The 19,249-nt window shown below is 42.6% G+C and overlaps 1 protein-coding gene across 1 annotated transcript in view; it reads right to left on the minus strand.

Annotated features, from left to right (window-relative positions):
• Positions 1-3,262: 3,262 nt before the first annotated feature.
• Positions 3,263-19,249, minus strand: part of LOC309558474 (transmembrane protease serine 9-like) — a 182,598-nt gene continuing 166,611 nt past the window's right edge. Inside the window, 3 exon segments of the mRNA XM_082261545.1 lie at positions 3,263-3,621; positions 7,870-8,027; positions 18,571-18,842. Of these exon segments, the coding sequence (XP_082117671.1) occupies positions 3,325-3,621; positions 7,870-8,027; positions 18,571-18,842 (727 nt within the window). The 3' untranslated portion in view covers positions 3,263-3,324.

The following is a 19,249-nucleotide window of genomic DNA, read 5'->3' on the forward strand; positions in this document are numbered from 1 at the left end:
ACAAGCCGCCTGTCATTCTCTCCGGTGTAGAAACTGTGATCACACGGTTCTACTATGTAGGACCGTTGATCACTGTTTCTACAGCTCAAGACACAGCCAATCACAGTTAGAATCACGCCCCTAGGGACACACACAGCCCCTCCCTCTCAAATAAAGTTAACCCCTTCACTGCCAGTGTATTTTTACAGTAACAGTGCATATGTATAGCACTGATTACTGTAGTAATGTCACTGGTAACCCCAAAAGTGTCAAAAATGTCAGTCAAGGGTCCGATCTGTCCGCCGCAATGTCGCAGTACCGCAAAAAAAATCGCAGATCGCCGCCATTATGCGTTAAAAAAAAAAACAACAAAAATTACAAAAATCTTTCCCTTTGTTAGTAAACGCCATAACTTTTGCGCAAACCAATCAAAATACGCTTTTTGCATTTTTTTACATTTTTTGGGGGGAATTTCATATAAAAAAATGTGAAAAATATTGTTATTTTTGCAAAATTGACGCTATATTTTTGTTTATAGCGCATGATCAAAAAATCGCACAGGTGATCAAATACCACCAAAAGAAAGCTCTGTTTGTGGGAAAAAAAGGACGTCAAATTCGTTTAGGTACAGCATCGCACGACCGCGCAATTGTCCGTTAAAGTCACGCAGTGCCGAATCACAAAATACCCCCTGGTCTTTTAGCAGCCAAATCCTCCGGGGCTTAAGTGGTTAAATCACATCTATTTTATTAGGTTTTTTTACATTTTTTTCCATGCAAACACTTAAACTGTTTGTGATAAAAAACATACCAAAATCAGCATTAATGGCTATACAGTGACATTAATACAATGGACAAATAAGGAGCTTTGCATTAGAGATGGGCCGAACAGCCCTTTGTTTGGTTCACAGCAGAACTACCGAACACAGGAAAAGCTCAAACCTGAAAGACAAACTCCATTAAAATCTGCAGAAGACTGCAGACATGATAAAAGACAAGATATGGGCAGAGGTTGCGATCATAATATAAGAGATGGTTAGAGGCGTCTGAGATGATACAGTAGATGGTCAGAGACTGCAGACATGGTAAAGGAGATATTAACATAAAAAATATAACTGCGCTAGTGGAAAATATGAGCAGCAAGTTTCAGTGTGACAGCACAGAAACAATGTATATATAAATAAGTTGCGCTAAATGACATTGTAAACTATGTAAATGGATACATTTATGACTAAAAAATGTGAACGCCAACAAAATATTGATACAAAAAGAATAATAAAGTGACCATATAAGTGATGCAAAAAATCTAAGTGCACAGTGCGTAAAAATCAATATATCAGTGAATAAGATCTTGCATAAACATACAGATTGAACAAAATAATAGTAGTGCAAAAAAAATATTATATTATTAGTCCAGTCCTGGTGTTATGACAATACAAAGTGACAGTAGTGAAAGTCCCAATTGTATATGGTGATCGCAAGGATCACAAATAAATATCCACCGCTGGTGTAACAACCCTCACAGCATGCAGGTCTGCTTACCAGATGACAAATTGACTGCAGCCAAACGCCAAAAAATAGAGACAGTACAGCTTTCAACCAGCACCAGGGATGAGTTCAGAGGGGGTCCACCGCCAGGGAGCAGAAAAATCAGTAGCCAAAAATCTGGTCTCACTCGTTAACCGGAATTACATGGGGGCCGCCATGTAAAAACAATAAAATCCTCTATACGTTTATTTAAAAATAAAGAAAGCCACTTACAAAATTGCAGAAGATATGTGCAGATAGTACAAACGAGCCGGCCGACTCCTCGTTCCGCCCGTCCTTCCGGGTTCGCTAGGTGACGTCAGCACATATCTTCTGCAATTTAGTATGTAGGTCCCGCACATGTATGTAAATGGTTATTACCTCTCACATATAAGGGATCGCCATGAACATCCGAGCAAGAGCAGTAATTCTAGGGCCAAAAGTTATGGTCAACTATAAAACTCAGATTTTTACGTGTGTGAAAAATTAAAAAGTGGTTAAAAGGGTCATCATTCGAAGGGAAAAGGAAAGAGGTATATCCCTAGAGCAGGGCTTCCCAAACTTTTTTGGGCCGAGAACCACTTCTGAATACATTTTTTTTTCGGGACCCACTTGCTTGGAATTGAATATTGTAAAGTGCTACATAATTTTTTGGCGCTGTATAAACGCAAATAATAATAATAATAATAATGCATATTTTAAAGGGAGGGGGATGTTAAATTAAAAATATCAATTTACTACTTTTTAATTTATTATTGAATACACTTGCCAGATGTTCTAAGTGAGCGGTCAGATACCTGTGGCATGTGTGGCATATAAGCGGAGTTGTAAGTAATCAGCACCCTCATAGACAGTATAAGGCAGGCAGAGGACAGAAATCAACCACCCCAGGACAGTGATCAGCAGGCTATATGGCACTCACCCTCCTTCCTCTCCCAGCGGTCCACAGTGAAGATGAAGCCCATGTTTGCTCCAGGGCCCAGCACATCTCACCCAGAGTCTCCACGATGAGGAGCTCTATGCTGGTCTTGGTGTCCTGGCTCTTCTCCTTCAGATCCTCTACTGGGGTCACAGAAGCTGCCATGAACTCCTGACACCGCCGGGCCACCTGGTCCTCCTATGACACTGAGGCTGCCATCTCTGCCCGCTATAGCTGAGAGAATCCCGCCACCAGTCTAGCCACCACCACTGCCACCAGAAGGACAGAGGAGCTTGCTCTGTACCCCATGAACATATCCTACATAACAGCCCACATACGTACTCACTGATGCAAGTATCCTCCTTGCGGGAAATGCAGACCCCCTGCATGGTGGGGTGGGGGGGGGGGTCCTGATTCCATCGCAATTTGACTGCTCTGGCTCTTTGTAATTTACGCAGGCTCGCACAGCTCAAGTGGGCCCACTCTCAGTGATTTCCGGCTCAGCACGACCCACTCAAACACAGCTCATGACCCACCAGTGGATCCCGACCCAAAGTTTGGGAACTCCTGCCCTAGAGTGTAAAACACCAAGTTACTTACTGTATATCCCCTATTGAAGTTAAACATAGACACAGTGTAATTTTTTGACTGTGGCTATTTTTATTGGGAAACTAATACAATGTATCATTTGTAAAAGTAGGAACCGGCCATCAGCCAGTTTCCATAAATAAAACAATCCATTTTATTTATACACTTTAAAAAACAATTAGAAAAAAGAACATCTCTAACTAATATCAATCAGTGTTAATTCTTCTTACTTTAGAAGACAGTGTGTGGGTGTGCTCTCTGTGGCCCGTTAAACCCTTTATTACAGTCTGCTGATAGGTAAACAGTAACTAGTTACAGATATAAGGACAGAAAAGCAGCTATAACCAAGGTGGTCCAGTGAAGGTGGGAGTAATGGATGCTTCCTCCATGGCCATTGAAGTTTCCTCCACATTCCAGTGTTGGTGGTGGGATATCTTGGACATCACTGAATGTTGCGTTCAGGTAGCTGCTGATCCAATTTTGGTAGTCGGTCACCAAAGTATACACCCCAGGGTAATATGGTGCAGCACAGCCATAGCCCCAACTTACAACTCCAACCTGGTACCAGACTCCCCGGACCTTACACACCAGAGGTCCTCCTGAGTCACCCTGGAAGACAGCAACAGTCATGAGCTGCACTAGTCTACCAATCAATTGTTTCTTCAAAATAATATAAAATGTTTCATTCAATGTTTCTACTTTCATAAATGTGTATTCAAACAAACTACTGTGTTTCCCCGAAAATAAGCCTGGGTCTTATATTAATTTTTGCACCAAAAGACACAGTAGGGCTTATTTTCAGGGTAGGTCCTAGCTGTAATGTTCTGTCCCTCTCTGCCCTCCCTGCCCTCCCTGCCTGCCAGAAATCCCATGTAAACCTAGTTTAGTGTATATAAAATCCTATGATGCACTTTATTAGTGTTTTATATACCGTCCACTGAGTGTTTTTGTAATACAATTGTGTGAAATACCTTCATTACGGTACATCGCTGTTCTGTGCTCAGCTAATCTCCTGCTCTCTCCTGTCTTTTTCCTCTCATACCGTAGCTGTCAGAGGGGGATCTCAGCCCCTCCCCTCTGCAGTGTACACAGAAGAGCCCGGTAGATTCGATTAGAATAGGTTTAGCTGATCTGCTGCTCTGCTGTCCTCTTTTCCCTGGCCGACAGCTGGGGGTTATGGAAGCGCCGATGTACCGAAGGTATTTCCCACAATTCAATTTGAACAACCGGCGCTTCTGTATACACTGTAGAGGGGAGGGGCTGAGATCCCCCTCTGACAGCTACGGGATGAGAGGGGAAAGACAGCAGGGAATCAGCTGAGAGCAGAGCGGCGATGTAAGGAAGGTATTTCACAGTACTATTTTACAAAAACACACTGGACATTATTTAAAACGTTAATAAAGTGCATCCTAGGATTTTTCATACACTAAACTAGGGCTTATTTTCGGGGTAGGGCTTATATTGCAGCCCTCCCCGAAAATAACACTAGGTCTTACTTTCAGGGTAGGTCTTACTTTCGGTGAAACACGGTAGTTGAGCACTTAGTAAACATCTACTGAATCTACATTATTTCGGAAATGGAAAAAAAAACAGGCAATCAACGCAAGTTGTATTTGGCAAATTGGATGAATGTACAGCAGTTCATTTTCTCTTTGTCAGGACCAAAATTAAAGATATTAAAAAATATTTTCCCTTTTTTTTGTTTTTTTTTAAAGTACTTAAACCCCAAAAACAAGATGAAAGAAGATGAATGAGTCTATGTGACAGCTTAAAAGTGAGACTGAGTCTGTGCTACTGCTGATGTCTAAGAGTGAGCCTTTAGTTCTGCTGCAAGACCGGGAGTGAACTTTTGCTCAGTTAGTCACCTTCTCGCAGATCCAACCACTAAAGAAGGGGATTTTTCTGCAACTCTCTATGTGTTGACATTCAACTGATAATAAGAAAACGATCATTTACAGCTAACTTCCTTATTGATTCATTACATAGTTACATATTTGGGCAATGATTTCACAACTGTCCCCGCCTCTTCCCTGATATAGATAATGAGAGCTCAGGGAGATATAATTTGTCTAGTGATACTGTCAAGATTGGTTACGTTTGCTGGGCTATCATGGTTGATGATGTATTTACAATAAGGTACAGTTGTGAATCTTTCTAGAAGCCAAATATGCATATACAGTATCTCACAAAAGTGAGTACACCCCTCACATTTTTGTAAATATGTTATTCTATCTTTTCATGTGACAACACTGAAGAAATTACACTTTTGGCACTTTTCCACTGCGGCACTGCTTGGGCCAGCTCAGCTCGGTTTGCATATCCACTGCGTGGTATGAGTCGGCACGTTTCAGCACTGTATAGGCTCTACTCGGCTCAGTTTGCTTTTCCACTAAAGTAGTAAGTGGGTGGGATTTCAACAGTTCTCTGATCAATCAGTGGCTAGTAGTGACAAACAATCAAGGCTGCATACGAAGGATTATGGGATATGGTATAGGTACGGCCCACTTGGAACCCCAACCGAGGTGGTACTGTTTAAGCGAGCCGTACCGACGCCATACCATGTAGTAGAAAAGCGCCGCTGTACCAAACCGTACCGAACCGTACCGAACCGTTCAAACACGTACCATGCGGTACCATGCAGTGGAAAAGCGCTAAAGTGAGCCATACCGAGCCGTACCATGCAGTGGAAAAGCACCATTTTCTACAATGTAAAGTAGTGAGTGTACAGCGTGTATAACAAATGTGTAAATGTGCTGTCCCCTCAAAATAACTCAACACACAGCCAATAATGTTTAAACTGCTGGCAACAAAAATGAGTACACCCCTAAGTGGCAATGTCCAAATCGGGTCCAAAGTGTCAATATTTTGTCCAGGGTGGATGTTGTCCAGGGGGGATATTGTCCGGGGGGGATATTGTCCTAGAATCCATGAAAAGATACAATAAAATATTTACGAAAATGTGAGGGGTGTACTCACTTTTGTGAGATACTGTACATGTCCAAAACTCAATCACTGTGAATCCACCTCCCAAGTGACTCCACCATTTCAGGAGCACAGCACTGGAATAGCAGAATAGTAAAAAGGCTTCATAATGTCTGCATTAAATGTTTACAATTGTTTGTTTGATTGTTATGTTCCGTTGTTTGTTTATAAACGTGATAATCTCTCAATAAAGAGTATCTGTCACTACCCAAGCTGTCACAAGGGCTGGTGTACACATTCCCAAGCTGTCACAAGCTTTATAAAGAAAGGGGTGGGGATAGCAGTGACATCATTGCCCAAATATGACCATGGCCACAATTTGGCAATGGTATTGGCAAATTTTGCCCATGCGGCTACATTTAGACAAGGATATTATTAGTGTAAGCAGTGAGTTGGCCAGGTGACATCAGTGATTGGTAGGTATGTATACTACTTCCTTAGCATTGACTGACAGCCGAGATAGTGGTGTTATCATTGCCCAAATATGGGCATGTGGTCTTATTTAGGCAATTATGTTACCTGCTTCACTCCCCACCCATTGGCTTATGTGATATTTGGTCATCGTTCAGAAAATTGTAGCCCTAATTAAGGGAGCCGTCTCCCAAAATAGGTTGGATATTCTTGTGGATTTTATTGGATTATTTTATCACAATAAATACTGTTTGGATGCTTTTTGGTGTGGTTCTCCTACGTTTTCCTTCAAGATTTTATTGTTGTCTATGTCCAAAGAGGCCAATTTCACCCTGAAGTGACACCAGGAATAGAAAAAAATAAAAGAGGTAAGATAAAAGAAAATAATGATGACACTAAGCTAAAGCTATTTTGGCTATACTCCTCCTGGGGAACACAAGAGTGCAGTGTTTTCTGCATTCCTGTGGCCCATTTTCAGCCCATAGTGCTTTAAAGCTCACTGTTGGCTGATGTCCAGTCCAGGCTCTGAATCAATCCTGACTTTTACAGTTGGGATCCACTCAGATGCATGGGCTGACAGCTGGCTCAGCCTGTCAGTGAGCTGCGGGGAGACTGAGCCAGTCGCTCCCACTCCCTGCACAGCTAAGTGCTCCAGTTTGGGCTTAAAGCGGTTGTATCCTCAAAAAAAAATAAAATAAAAAACCCTGCAGGACAAAGGCATTATGAGCTAGTATGCATCGCATACTAGCTCACTATGAAATACTTACCTTAGAACGAAGCCCCGACACGGTCGCCTGGACACCGCTGAGGCAGCTGACATCTTCCCTCAGTGTCTCTTCCGGGTTTGGCGGCTCCGGCGCTGTGAGTGGCCGGAGACACGATGACGTCACTCCTGTGCATGTGCACAGGAGTTCACTTTCCGGCGAGGAGCTGGGAAGGAGCTCTGAAGGTCCGCGGCTGCATGCAGGGAGAAAATCTCCTAAACCGTGCAGGTTTCAGGAGATGTTAATTTTACCTACAGGTAAGCCTTATTATAGGTTTACCTGCAGGTAAAAGTTAAAAAGCGGAGTATACTACCACTTTAAAGGGCAGAGCAGAAAGCCAAGGACTGATAGTCACTGGCACTTTGCTCACTGAAGACTGAGAACTGAGTGATCAGCGGTCTTTGATTGCTCAATTCTCAGCCTTAGAAGCTGTGAGGGACAGATGCAGCATAGGACCTTTCCTGTGGCAGTTTGTGCAGCACCTAAAAAATAAAGGGATATAATACAGTAACAAAAAATCCAATGCATGGCAGGACGTGGGGAGAAATTTCCTCATCAAGGACAAAGACAGCAATTAGAGCATCTCAAACCTTCTAATCCATTCCAGGTAAAACATAATGCATTGCTTCTGCTTTCTATGAAGAGATCCTAAACCAGACCTAAAGGCAGGCCATGCTAGAATTCTTTTGGTGTCACTCACCTGGCAGGTATCCTTTTGCCCATTCTTGTAGCCAGCACAGATCTGATCATACTTGATAGTGAGGCCACCTCCTGCATTATTATACATTTTTTGACATGTATTGCGGTCAATTAGGGGAACCATGACCTCCTGGAGGGTCCCATATGACACTACACTCCCTGGGGATAAAACACAGACAAGAAAATGAATACAAGGTAACAGCTATAGCAAAGCTATACATAGATTACCTTTAAAGCTGCATTCTGGGCACAACAACGTTCAACTAAATATATTCCACAGTTGCCACAAAGGATAGAAATCCACTTTGTGTACCAATTGTCTTTGTAGACCCAGATTTTATTTTGAAAAAGTAGAAGTGACATAATTGCTGTGCTGTACATAGCCTGTGCAGAGAACAAAGCTGTGTGAGGGACCCTGCAGGCTCCACCCACTACAGACTGCCTGCAGAAAACTATAGGAGGGGGCGGAGACAGGACCGGTCACCCTGCACAAGGAGAAAGAGCGGCAGTCTTTATTACAGGAAGCTGCACTGAGGCAAAATGTATGGGTAGTGGCTTTGTCATCCTTTGCAAAAGTAATGTGTCTAGCACAAAACATGTCGGAATAGAACTGGTTCCTGCTGGCTGTTTTAATAAAGGAGGAATATTATTTTGCATCTCAGTGTGCAGGATTACGGTTGCTGGTACAATTAATTGCTTTATTGGAGATGAACCGAGCCAGCACCTAAGGTGTGATTGTGGAGCGGCATGTAAAATATTTGACACCCCAGGTATGTTATTAAAATGAATTTTGCTCTTTAAGTTAAAGGGGTTGTAAGGGCAGAAGGTGCATTCTATGCATTAAGATATAAAGCCTAATACAAAATGAGGTTGAAGGATTGTAAGAGGTGCATGAAAGTCAGCCAGCCCCCAGTCTGATGTACTCACCCTCCAGTCTGTCACCAACCAAATAAAACCTGTCTCTTGGTACAAAGAACAGGGGTTTAGTTGACACACATTTGCAAATGCATGTGAAAGCTGCAGAGCCACTTCACGGCACCCTGTTATATCTGCAGTCCTACACTCTTAAAGCGGAGTTCCACCCTGGATTTTTTTTTTTTTTTAATACCCCAGGACAGTCAGGGCTAGTACATTCCACAATGGCTAGCCTCTGATCTGTCCCGGGTTGCACTTACCTGTTAGGACAAATACTTACCTTGCAAACGTCTTGTCCAGCGCTGCCATCTCAGATGTGGGCAGCTTGAAGCCAGCGAGATCCTCTTCGGCGTCTTCTTCCGCCTTCTTTGGTCCCACGATGCTCTGCGCCGGCCCCAACGTCACTTCCGGGTCACGCGCGTCATCCCTCTACAGCTTCTGGGCATGCCCAGAAGCTGTTTAGAAGGGGATGACGCGCGCGACCCGGAACTGACGTCGGGGCCGGTGCAGGCGCAATGATTCCTGGGAGCGATGACGTTCAGCTCCCAGGAATCATTGCAGAGCCAGGAAGTGACGACGGGCCGCGGCCGAGGAAGGAGGAAGAAGGAAGTAAGGTAAGTATTTTTTCTTCGCTACGAGGTAAGTAAAAAAAAAAAAAATATGCGATTATCCATTTTTTTTTCAGGTGCCCCGGAGCGAGAAGATGGAGGTAAGTATAAAAATAGGGTGGAACTCCACTTTAATTTAGTGTCCTCACACTGGAGGCACATGGCCGCTAATGGATGGATGGGGGAAGAGGTGAGAGGGAGACAGCCCAACCTCCCCCAACCCATCCCCATGCACAACTGGGTGTTGTCTCAAAGACTCAAATAATTAGGTTATAACCATGGTGAAAACTGGAAAAGACCAGCTGAAAAGCATTACACCTCCATCCCCTTGGTGGATGCAGCATATAGATAGGAAGGGATTTTATGTATGTGGCATGGCCTGTAAAGCACACTGCCTTTGAAATCCCTAATTTCCTTTTGGGACTTTATGTGAGACACCTCTTACAATCCTTCAACCTCATTTTGTATTTTGTTATAGGGATGGAGACACCGGGCAACACCAGCTTGGGTCTTATATAAAGTCCCACCTAGTCCTATTTGTTTAAGATATAAAGCCTTCTGTGTGGAGCAGCTCCCCTGAGGTCCCGCTCTGTCCAGTGATGTCCAAAAGTGTCTAAGCCATCCAAGATTCTCCCTCCTGATTGGCTGAGATACAACAGTGGCGCCATTGGCTCCCGCTGCTGTCAATAAAAGTCAGCTAGCCAATAGGGGAGAGAGGGGACGGGGCTGGGTTGGGGCTGAATGGACACAGAGAGCTGTGACTCGGCTCGGGTGCCCCCATAGCAAGCTGCTTACAGTGGGGGCACTTAACAGGAGGGAGGGGTAATGAGAGCAGAAGTGGCACCATAGAAGAGGAGGATGAAGGCCACTCTGTGCAAATCCACTGCAACAGAGTGGGTAAGTATAACATGTTTAATATTTTTATAGGAAAATAAAACAAGACTTTACAATCGCTTTAGGTTTCACTTTAACCGGTTGCCGACCGCTGCAAGTACATATACTGCGGCGGTCAGCTCCGGCCAGGCAAAGTGAGGTATGGGTACGTCACTAGCCTGTCACTTGCTTGTGAGCCAATGCCCACCCCGGCTCGTTCCCTAACAAGTCAGTGCGTGTGACCGGCGGACCCGATGTCTGCCGGTCACTCGCGATCGTTCGCCGTGAAGGGAGAAAGGCAGGCCGCTAATGTAAACAAAGCCGCCTGTCATTCTCCCCTGTGTAAAAATGGAGATCACACGGTTCTACTATGTAGGACCGTTGATCTCTGTTCTGTTCTTACACCAGTAGCCACAGCCAATCACAGTTAAAAACACGCCCCTAGGGACATACTTAACCCCTCCTTTCCCAATAAAGTTAACCCCTTCCCTGCCAGTGTCATTTTTACAGTAACAGTGCATATTTATAGCACTGATTACTGTAGTAATGTCACTGGTACCCCCAAAAGTGTCAAAAATGTCAGTCAAGGGTCCGATCTGTCCGCTGCAATGTCGCAGTCCCGCAAAAAAATCGCAGATCGCCGCCATTACTTGTTAAAAAAAAACAACAAAAATGACAAAAATCTTTCCCTTAGTTAGTAAATTCAATAACTTTTGCGCAAACCAAAATACGCTTATTGTGATTTTTTTTTTACCAAGCATATGTAGGAGAAAACAAATTGGCCAAAAATGTTAAAAATTTTTGATTTTTACATTTTTTTGAAGGGGAATTTCATATTAAAAAATGTGAAAAATATTGTTATTTTTGCAAAATTGTCGCTCTTTTTTTGATTATAGCGCCTGATCAAAAAATCGCACAGGTGATCAAATACCACTAAAAGAAAGCTCTGTTTGTGGGAAAAAAAGGACGTCAAAATTTGTTTTGGTACAGCGTTGCACGTCCGCGCAATTGTCCATTAAAGTCACGCAGGGCCGAATCGCAAAAAAAAACCCTGGTCAGGAAGGGGGTAAAATCTTCCGGGGCTTAAGTGGTTAAGCATTGGGCGATGAAGTAGTGTGAACCATGGTACCACATATTAATTCCACCAATTGCCATTCCATTGCTGCCATTAAATTTGGTCAATCCCCTGTAATAAGAATGTCAGACAGGCCTAAAGGGAGAAGCAGAGGTTATATGCATAGAGATTGTTGGGGGTAAGCAGGTTCTAGATGCAGAGCATTTCTGTCTATCTCACAGTGGCCATGCTGTACAGTGACCGTATGTGCTGGAGACAGCGGAGTGGCTGACAAAACCTTCCAATTTTTCTTTCTCCCTCTCTATTTTGAGGACTGCTAATGCACCTTTTAGTTCTCCTCCTTTAAAGGCAAAAGGTAACCATTTTTTGAGAACTGGTGTCCTTTTTCACCTCCTTTTTAGCTAATCTTGCCATAAGAGGAAGAATGTTTGGGTGCTTGTGATGAGGAAGACTGAGGTTTTGGCATTAAGGAGTAATGTAATAAAAATAAAGGCTGTCCACACTTCCACTGCTCAAAGGACATTGCAGGCAGCATGATGAGGTGAGGGAAGTTACATGGCCAAGGGAAAGGCAGGCAGAAGCAAGTATTAAGTGTACAATTTTGTGACCATAGGCTTTGTAATAGGCATCCTTCTCCATAACTTTCTATGATGGGCAAAAAAAAAAAAGTAAAAAAAAAAAAAGAAAATGTCTGCTGCCCAATCTTTTACAACCCAAGGTGGAATTGCAGGCAGAACCCAATAAAGGAGGGACATTTATATGGTCAAAGGGGAAGGTTGCCATGGCCATAATCTGCCATCCCTTCCCCAAATCTTTTTTTCAATGGCTTCAAATATATAAGAGAGGCAGTGTGGAGCGGCTTTGAGGAGCTTAGGTTTTTTTCACCCGGACTGTGATAAAAGGTACAGGAGTTGGTGATATTGTCTGAGAACCATTTCTCTCTTTAATCCTTCAAGGCACAGAGTAGCCAGTTGCCTACAAGTGGTGCTAATGCATCTTTTCCCTCCAGCCATTTCCCTGAACTCCTTTTTCAACTCCTCCACCCCCACAGAAACCCAATTTCCTCTTCCTCCTCTTCAAGGGTGTATTGCATTAAAATATATCAAACTTTTGGAATTTTGTGTGCCCTCTACTTCACCAAAACAGCAGGTACCAAGCCTCAAGCACCATTCTTTTTTTTACAAAAGACCACCATTGCCCTCCACCGCATGTGGTATGCCATTAGGATGCAGGAGGAATGGGAGGGGTTTGAGCACTGTTGGAGTGTTGGCAGTAAGGAGGAATACATTCTGGGGAGGATTCATGGGGGATATTTTACCTCTCCTCCACCATTCAAGAGACCATTTTTGACTTATTGTGGAGGAGTGAAAAAATGCCCCAGTATAAAGATGCATAACAAAGGAGCTCTTTGCCACATTTCCTGATGGTGGCTGGATCCACCACACTGTAACTAAAGGCTGAAAACCAAAGGGGGAAAGGCTGGCTATCCCTATCCTTCCATAGTGTGACACTAGTTTGACACTTGTTGCTGAAAGTAGAACTAAAGGCAAAACTTTTGTTTTGGATAGAGTAAGGGAGTGTTATAACCCCTGTCAGATTTTTTTTTCGCCATCTGTGTCCCAATCCGGAGATTTCCTTTCACTCCCTGTCCCATAGCCAAACAGAAAGTGAAAGGAAATCCAGGCAAATTAAAGTAATTTCTTGGGGATCCCCAGGTCACCAGAACTAGTGTCCCCATTTGAAGACTTCCCCTCTATTACATTTCTGGGGACAACCCAAAATTTGTGATTTTTTTTTTTTTTTACTTTTGCTTTCAATGATAATAATAAACAGGACAAATAGAATGGGTGAATCTCCTTAAAAGGGGCACAGACAGCAATACAAACTGACAGGGGTTCTAATCTCTCCCCACTCTATCCAAAAAAAAATGTGCCTATATTTATGCTTGAAACTGGCAAAACTGTGTGTGTTTAACGTCACCACACACTGTACTTGTTCACAATAGAAATGTAATACAAACCACTCCCAGTGTTGCCTGCCTACCAGATTGAAATTTACTGACACAATATCCAAAATTTACTGGCACAGCCAAGTTTTTTCTGGCATTTCCAAAAGCTACAAAATTACAGTTTTAAGTGCAAATGTCAGTGTTTAGGCTACAAACAAGTGCAATATGCAATTATCAATGTAATTTAAGATAGATATAAAGGAAAAAAAAAACATATTTCTTTTACTCAGGAGGGCAAGAAATTTTACTGCAGTGTATTGAAGTGCGTTAGTGTACTTTTACTGCAGTGTATTGAAGTGTGTTAATGTATTTTTACTGCAGCATATTGAAGTGCCTTAGTGTACTTTTACTGCAGTAATTTAAGTGCATCAGGGCACTTTATTGCAATACATTGAAGTGCGTTAGTTCACATTTACTGCAGTATATTAAAGTGCATTAGTGCACTTTTACTGCAGTATATTGAAGTGCGTTAGTGCACTTTTACTGCAGTATATTGAAGTGCGTTAGTGCACTTTTACTGCAATATATTGTAGTGTGTTAGTGCACTTTTACTGCAATTTATTGAATGCGTTAGTGCACTTTAAGTACAGTGTACTGAAGTGCCTTAGTGCATTTTTACTGCAGTGTATGGAAGTGCGTTAGTGTACTTTTACTGCAGTGTATTGAAGTGCCTTAGTGCACTTTTGCTGCAGTATAGCAGCCATTTGCAGTGTGATACTGGAGTGGCGAGAGAAAGAACAGAGCTCTGTTCATTGCTACTAGTGAGTTAGTGTCCTATAGTGTGCTATTGTGAACCTATTGTGAGTGTAGAGTGTCAGTTTTTTTTTTTTTTACTTTAGTGTCAGGTTAGTGTGTCAGGGCAGGTTTGTTGAAGTATATTGAAGTGCCTTAGTGCACTTTTACTACAGTATATTTAAGTATGCTGGTGCACTTTTACTGCAGTGTGTTGAAGTGCCTTAGTGCACTTTTACTGCAGTGTATTGAAGTGCGTTAGTGTACTTTTACTGCAGTGTATTGAAGTTCGTTAGTATACTTTTACTGCAGTGTATTGAAGTGCGTTAGTGTACTTTTACTGCAGTGTATTGAAGTTCGTTAGTATACTTTTACTGCAGTGTATTGAAGTGCGTTAGTGTACTTTTACTGCAGTGCATTGAAGTGCCTTAGGGCACTTTTACCGCAATATATTGTAGTGTGTTAGTGCACTTTTACTGCAAGCGGGTCAGCAAGTGGTTAAGAAAATTACATGTGATTGTGTGTTTTCAGGAACAAGAGAAAGACATATTGTACAAACTCGATGATCTCCATGTAAGCATAGTAGACACCAATTTTAAAGGGAAAGACAAGGCAGGTTTAATTAAGAAATATCAATTATAATGTATCATTTTACTAACAATAGTGAGAAATATTGTGCAGTGGATGCACAGAATGTAAGTAGCTTTGTTAGATCACTATTTAAAGAGGTTGTAAACTCGTTAAAAAAAATTTTTTTTCTTTTACAACCTGCAAGAGAAAGACATGATGAGCTAGTATGCATCGCATACTAGCTCATTATGAAATACTTACCTTAGAACGAGCCCCCGCCGTGCCGCCCTCTTACCTGTATGACGAGCGACATGTTCAGTCGCCCGTCTTCCGGGATCGCGGCATCCGGCCATCGGATTGGCCGGAGCCGCGGTGACGTCACTCCTGCGCACGCGCGCAGGAGCCGACGGTCACGGCACGGGGCTCTGAAGGAACGGCACGATCAGCCATTCCTTCAGAGCGCATGCGCCAGTGACGTCACTGGCGACATGTAAGGTAAATATCTCCTAAACCGTACATGTTTAGGAGATATTTACAGTACCTATAGGTAAGCCTTATCATAGGCTTACCTATAGGTACAACTTCCTGAGGAGGGTTTACTTCCTCTTTAATATGGAGAAACCAGAGGTTTAATCATGAAAAAAAATTACAGAATATTATTTCAGAGACAATACCTGGAAATATTGTATAGACACCATGCACAGTATATAAGCAGCTTTAGTAGGTCACAATTTAAGAGTGAGTGATCAGTCAAATTTGTATTTAGAAATCAAAATTACAGTGATTTATTTCACAGCAAAAAAGCTTGAATTATCGTAAAGATTTGATGAACATTGTGTAAACAGTTTTACTAGGCTGCATTTTCAGTGGGAGGGACCAGGCAGGTTTAGAGCATGAGTTAGGCTGGATACACACTATACAACCTTTGCTGTTAGATTTCCTTTAGATTTACCTTCAACTATGTAGTGCAGGGACCTGACTGATTGCATACAAATAGAAAGTGTTTAGGTTTGAACTCATATTATATGGTTTTGGTAAATGTAAAGGAAAAAAATCTAAAGATAATTGTATAGTGTATAGCCAGCTTTAGAGTGTACTGTGTAAGTACAGACCAGCAGTACAGGCCATGCGGTCCTCACTTTGTAGAATTATTCAGAGGGTTTGGTGCATTTTTTATGTTCAAATCTGGAACCTGCCCCCCCCCCCCCCCCACTTGCTATGCATGCAGAATCTGTGCCTCTACATTGAGTCTAGTCCGACATTATGAATGCAGGGGATTAAACAATTTTATCAGCAACTACGGAAATAGGGGGATTAAGGATGTGGTGCTTTGGCAATCTTAACAATGTGATGATTTGGTGCACTAAACTGTACTGAACTAGTATGCAGTGATGTGTTGCAAACAAAAAGCAGCTTTGCCTGTATCTGAACATGTTCATACTTCACTGAAAAAAAATTAAAGAAAATGATAATCAAATAAAATGTCTCTCTCTCAAAAATATGAAACCTAAAGCCCTAATCCTCAAATTTAAATTACTAAACCACAAACTCTGATCTTAAAAACACTAATTCCCTATACGTGACATTATTCTCACTTTAACATGCCCTTAACCACCTGACCCCTTCCTTATTCCTGATCCACTATATCCTTACCTCTACCCCCCCCCCTTTCTCCCCCCTCTTCCCTTCCCAAACTTGTTCTCCCTCACACCTTTCCCTCACTCGGTACCCTCTTTGATCACCTTCTGAAATATGCACTCCCTTGCTGCCCTCTAGTCTATCTCTCGTCTCTCCCCAACTCCTTTTCTTTATACTTAGCATGAGGGCGCTCCCTGTCTTTAACACAGGGCAAAAGGGGAACTGCCCCGGGTCCCCTCATTGTTGTGGGGCCCAAAGCAGCTGCCTCTTGAGCCCGCACTTCCCGCAAATAGTTGATAAGTGGATTCAAGAGGGCCCAAGAAAATGTTTGCTAAGGGGCCAATCAATATTTAAGATGGCCCTGATTTTACGGTTGGCCCAACCTCCGTCAAAGTGGTCTCTCCCCAGTTCCGGTCACAGCATGACCCCCCTGGGGGGGCCTGGGAGGATAACTGAGATGTGTTAAACAAGTGTTTGCCCACTTTCTTCTATACTGGGCTCCAGTTATACGCTTCCCTTTTTATAGTTCAAGGCACAGAGGTCTTACAAGTATTTCTTATGATCTCAGCCACTTGTTTTATAGACCTATGTCTTCATACTATCATTTATACAACTTTTGTACATTGCTTATTGTTCTGTACCCTATTTTTGCTAAAAAGTATAATAATACGTTTTGAAAGAAAAACACTAATTCCCAGACCTTTTTCTTTTTGTTTTGTCTTTTTTATTTCTAACCTAATTGCACATAAAACATATAAAATGAAAACAGCCCCCCTCTTAAAAAGGAAAACTGCAAGGGGGCCAAACAACTAAGAAGCAATTGAAGTAGATGATATACACAAAATGGTCATCCTAGAAAGGACTGTCAGATCCATACAGAAAGAAGTACACTATAAAATGTAACCCACCACACTGTAATTCACAGCAATGTAGCATAATACAGCACAATGAACACAGGTGGGGGGGATTAGGGATACACACTATGTAGGTCACCACACGGCACAGTACAGTATAGCAGTAACTATCTCTATCTGAAAACACTCTCCCTATCTACTCCATGTTTTTCCAATGCACACTGAAAAAAGATTGCTGCCACTTTTAACCACTTAAGCCCCGGAAGATTTTACCCCCATTCCGACCAGGGGGTATTTTGCGATTCGGCACTGCGTGACTTTAACGGGCAATTGCGCGGTCGTGCGACGCTGTACCTAAACGAATTTGGCTTCCTTTTTTTCCCACAAACAGAGCTTTCTTTTGGTGGTATTTGATCACCTGTGCGATTTTTTGATCACGCGCTATAAACAAAAAAAGAGCGTAAATTTTGCAAAAATAGCAATATTTTTCACATTTTTTTATATGAAATTCCCCCCCAAAAAAATGTAAAAATCAAAATTTTTTAAAATTTTCAGCCAATTTGTTTTCTGCTACCTATGTTAGGTAAAAAAAAATCGCAAAAAGCGTATTTTGATTGGTTTGCGCAAAAGTTATCGCGTTTACTAACAAAGGGAAAGATTTTTGTCATTTTTGTTGTTTTTTTTTTAACGCGTAATGGCGGCGATCTGCGATTTTTTTGCGGTACTGCGACATTGCGGCGGACAGATCGGACCCTTGACTGACATTTTTGACACTTTTGGGGTTACCAGTGACATTTCTACAGTAATCAGTGCTATATATATGCACTGTTACTGTAAAAATACACTGGTAGTGAAGGGGTTAACTTTATTTGGGAGGGAGGGGCTGTGTGTGTCCCTAGGGGCGTGCTTTCTACTGTGATTGGCTGTGGCTTCAGCTGTAAGGACACTGATCAACGGATCTACATAGTAGATCCATGTGATCAGTGTCTTTACAGCGAGGAGAATGACAGGTGGCTTGTTTACACAAGCTGCCTGACATTCTCCCTCTCCCCCGCCGATCGCCGAGTGGCCGGTGGCGATCGGGTCCGCTGGTCACACGCGCGGGGGGGTCCGTGACCACGCGGGAGCGGGAGCGCGCCTCCGGCGGAGCGCGCTCGCTCCCTAGACCCTCACAAGCAAGCAACGTAGCCCTACGTTAGTTTGCCTGTGAGGGGCTGACCGCCGACGTAGATAGTCGTGCGGCGGTCGGCAAGTGGTTAAAGGGAAAGGGTTTCAAGCATTTCAAACAGGATTCAACAAACCCCTTGCAAATCTAACCCAAGCAAAATTGCAAATCTCTAATTACCATGATTGGGTGCAAGCGACAGACATGGCTTCTTAGTATACAAAATTAGTGAAATTACTCTTGCTTATGATTTCATGGACTCACCTCCATAAGATCTTGTACCCCAGCCAGTCACCCAGCACTCCGTACCACAGGGGAAGGTGGTGTAGGAAGATGGCAGACAGATTGGCATGATGTTCTCAGTATAGTTGACAGGTGTGGCCAGCCGCAACAGGGCGATGTCCCCAGGGCTCCCATCAATTGTATAAATACTATTGACGATGATAGTGCTTACATTTTTTATAACGGTATGAGAGCTGATCACACCCAGCTGGTACATGCCCAAATATACTTTATAATTCGATAGCCGGATAGGACTGCAGAAAGAAAACAGAACATAACATGTATAAATGAGGATCCATCTGCTGCAGAAGGCAGTGCAATATCATTACTATCAATGACCTTCAGAATCTAATGAATGAAATACAACTTGGTCATATTTTTTTTTCTACGAATGGCCTGGATGTACACACGCCCAATGTTATGAACTTCAGCAGGGTCATCCGAGTTTGCTAAGAAATCACAGTAATCCCTTATTGACACCTCAGAAATAGAATTAATAAGTGTGTGAACAAGTGAGACCTAAAAGGTTAACCACATCGAAACTGAGCCAAATCTGACATTTCTCACATAATTGTAGAAATCAGCATTTTTTGCAAGAAAGTTTTTTAGAACCCCGTAACAGTATCTATTTTTTTTTTTAAACAAAGGCCCTAGAGAATAA

The sequence above is a fragment of the Pelophylax lessonae genome, assembly GCF_965119305.1.
Source record: "Pelophylax lessonae genome assembly, chromosome: 6".
NCBI classification, from domain to species: domain Eukaryota; kingdom Metazoa; phylum Chordata; class Amphibia; order Anura; family Ranidae; genus Pelophylax; species Pelophylax lessonae.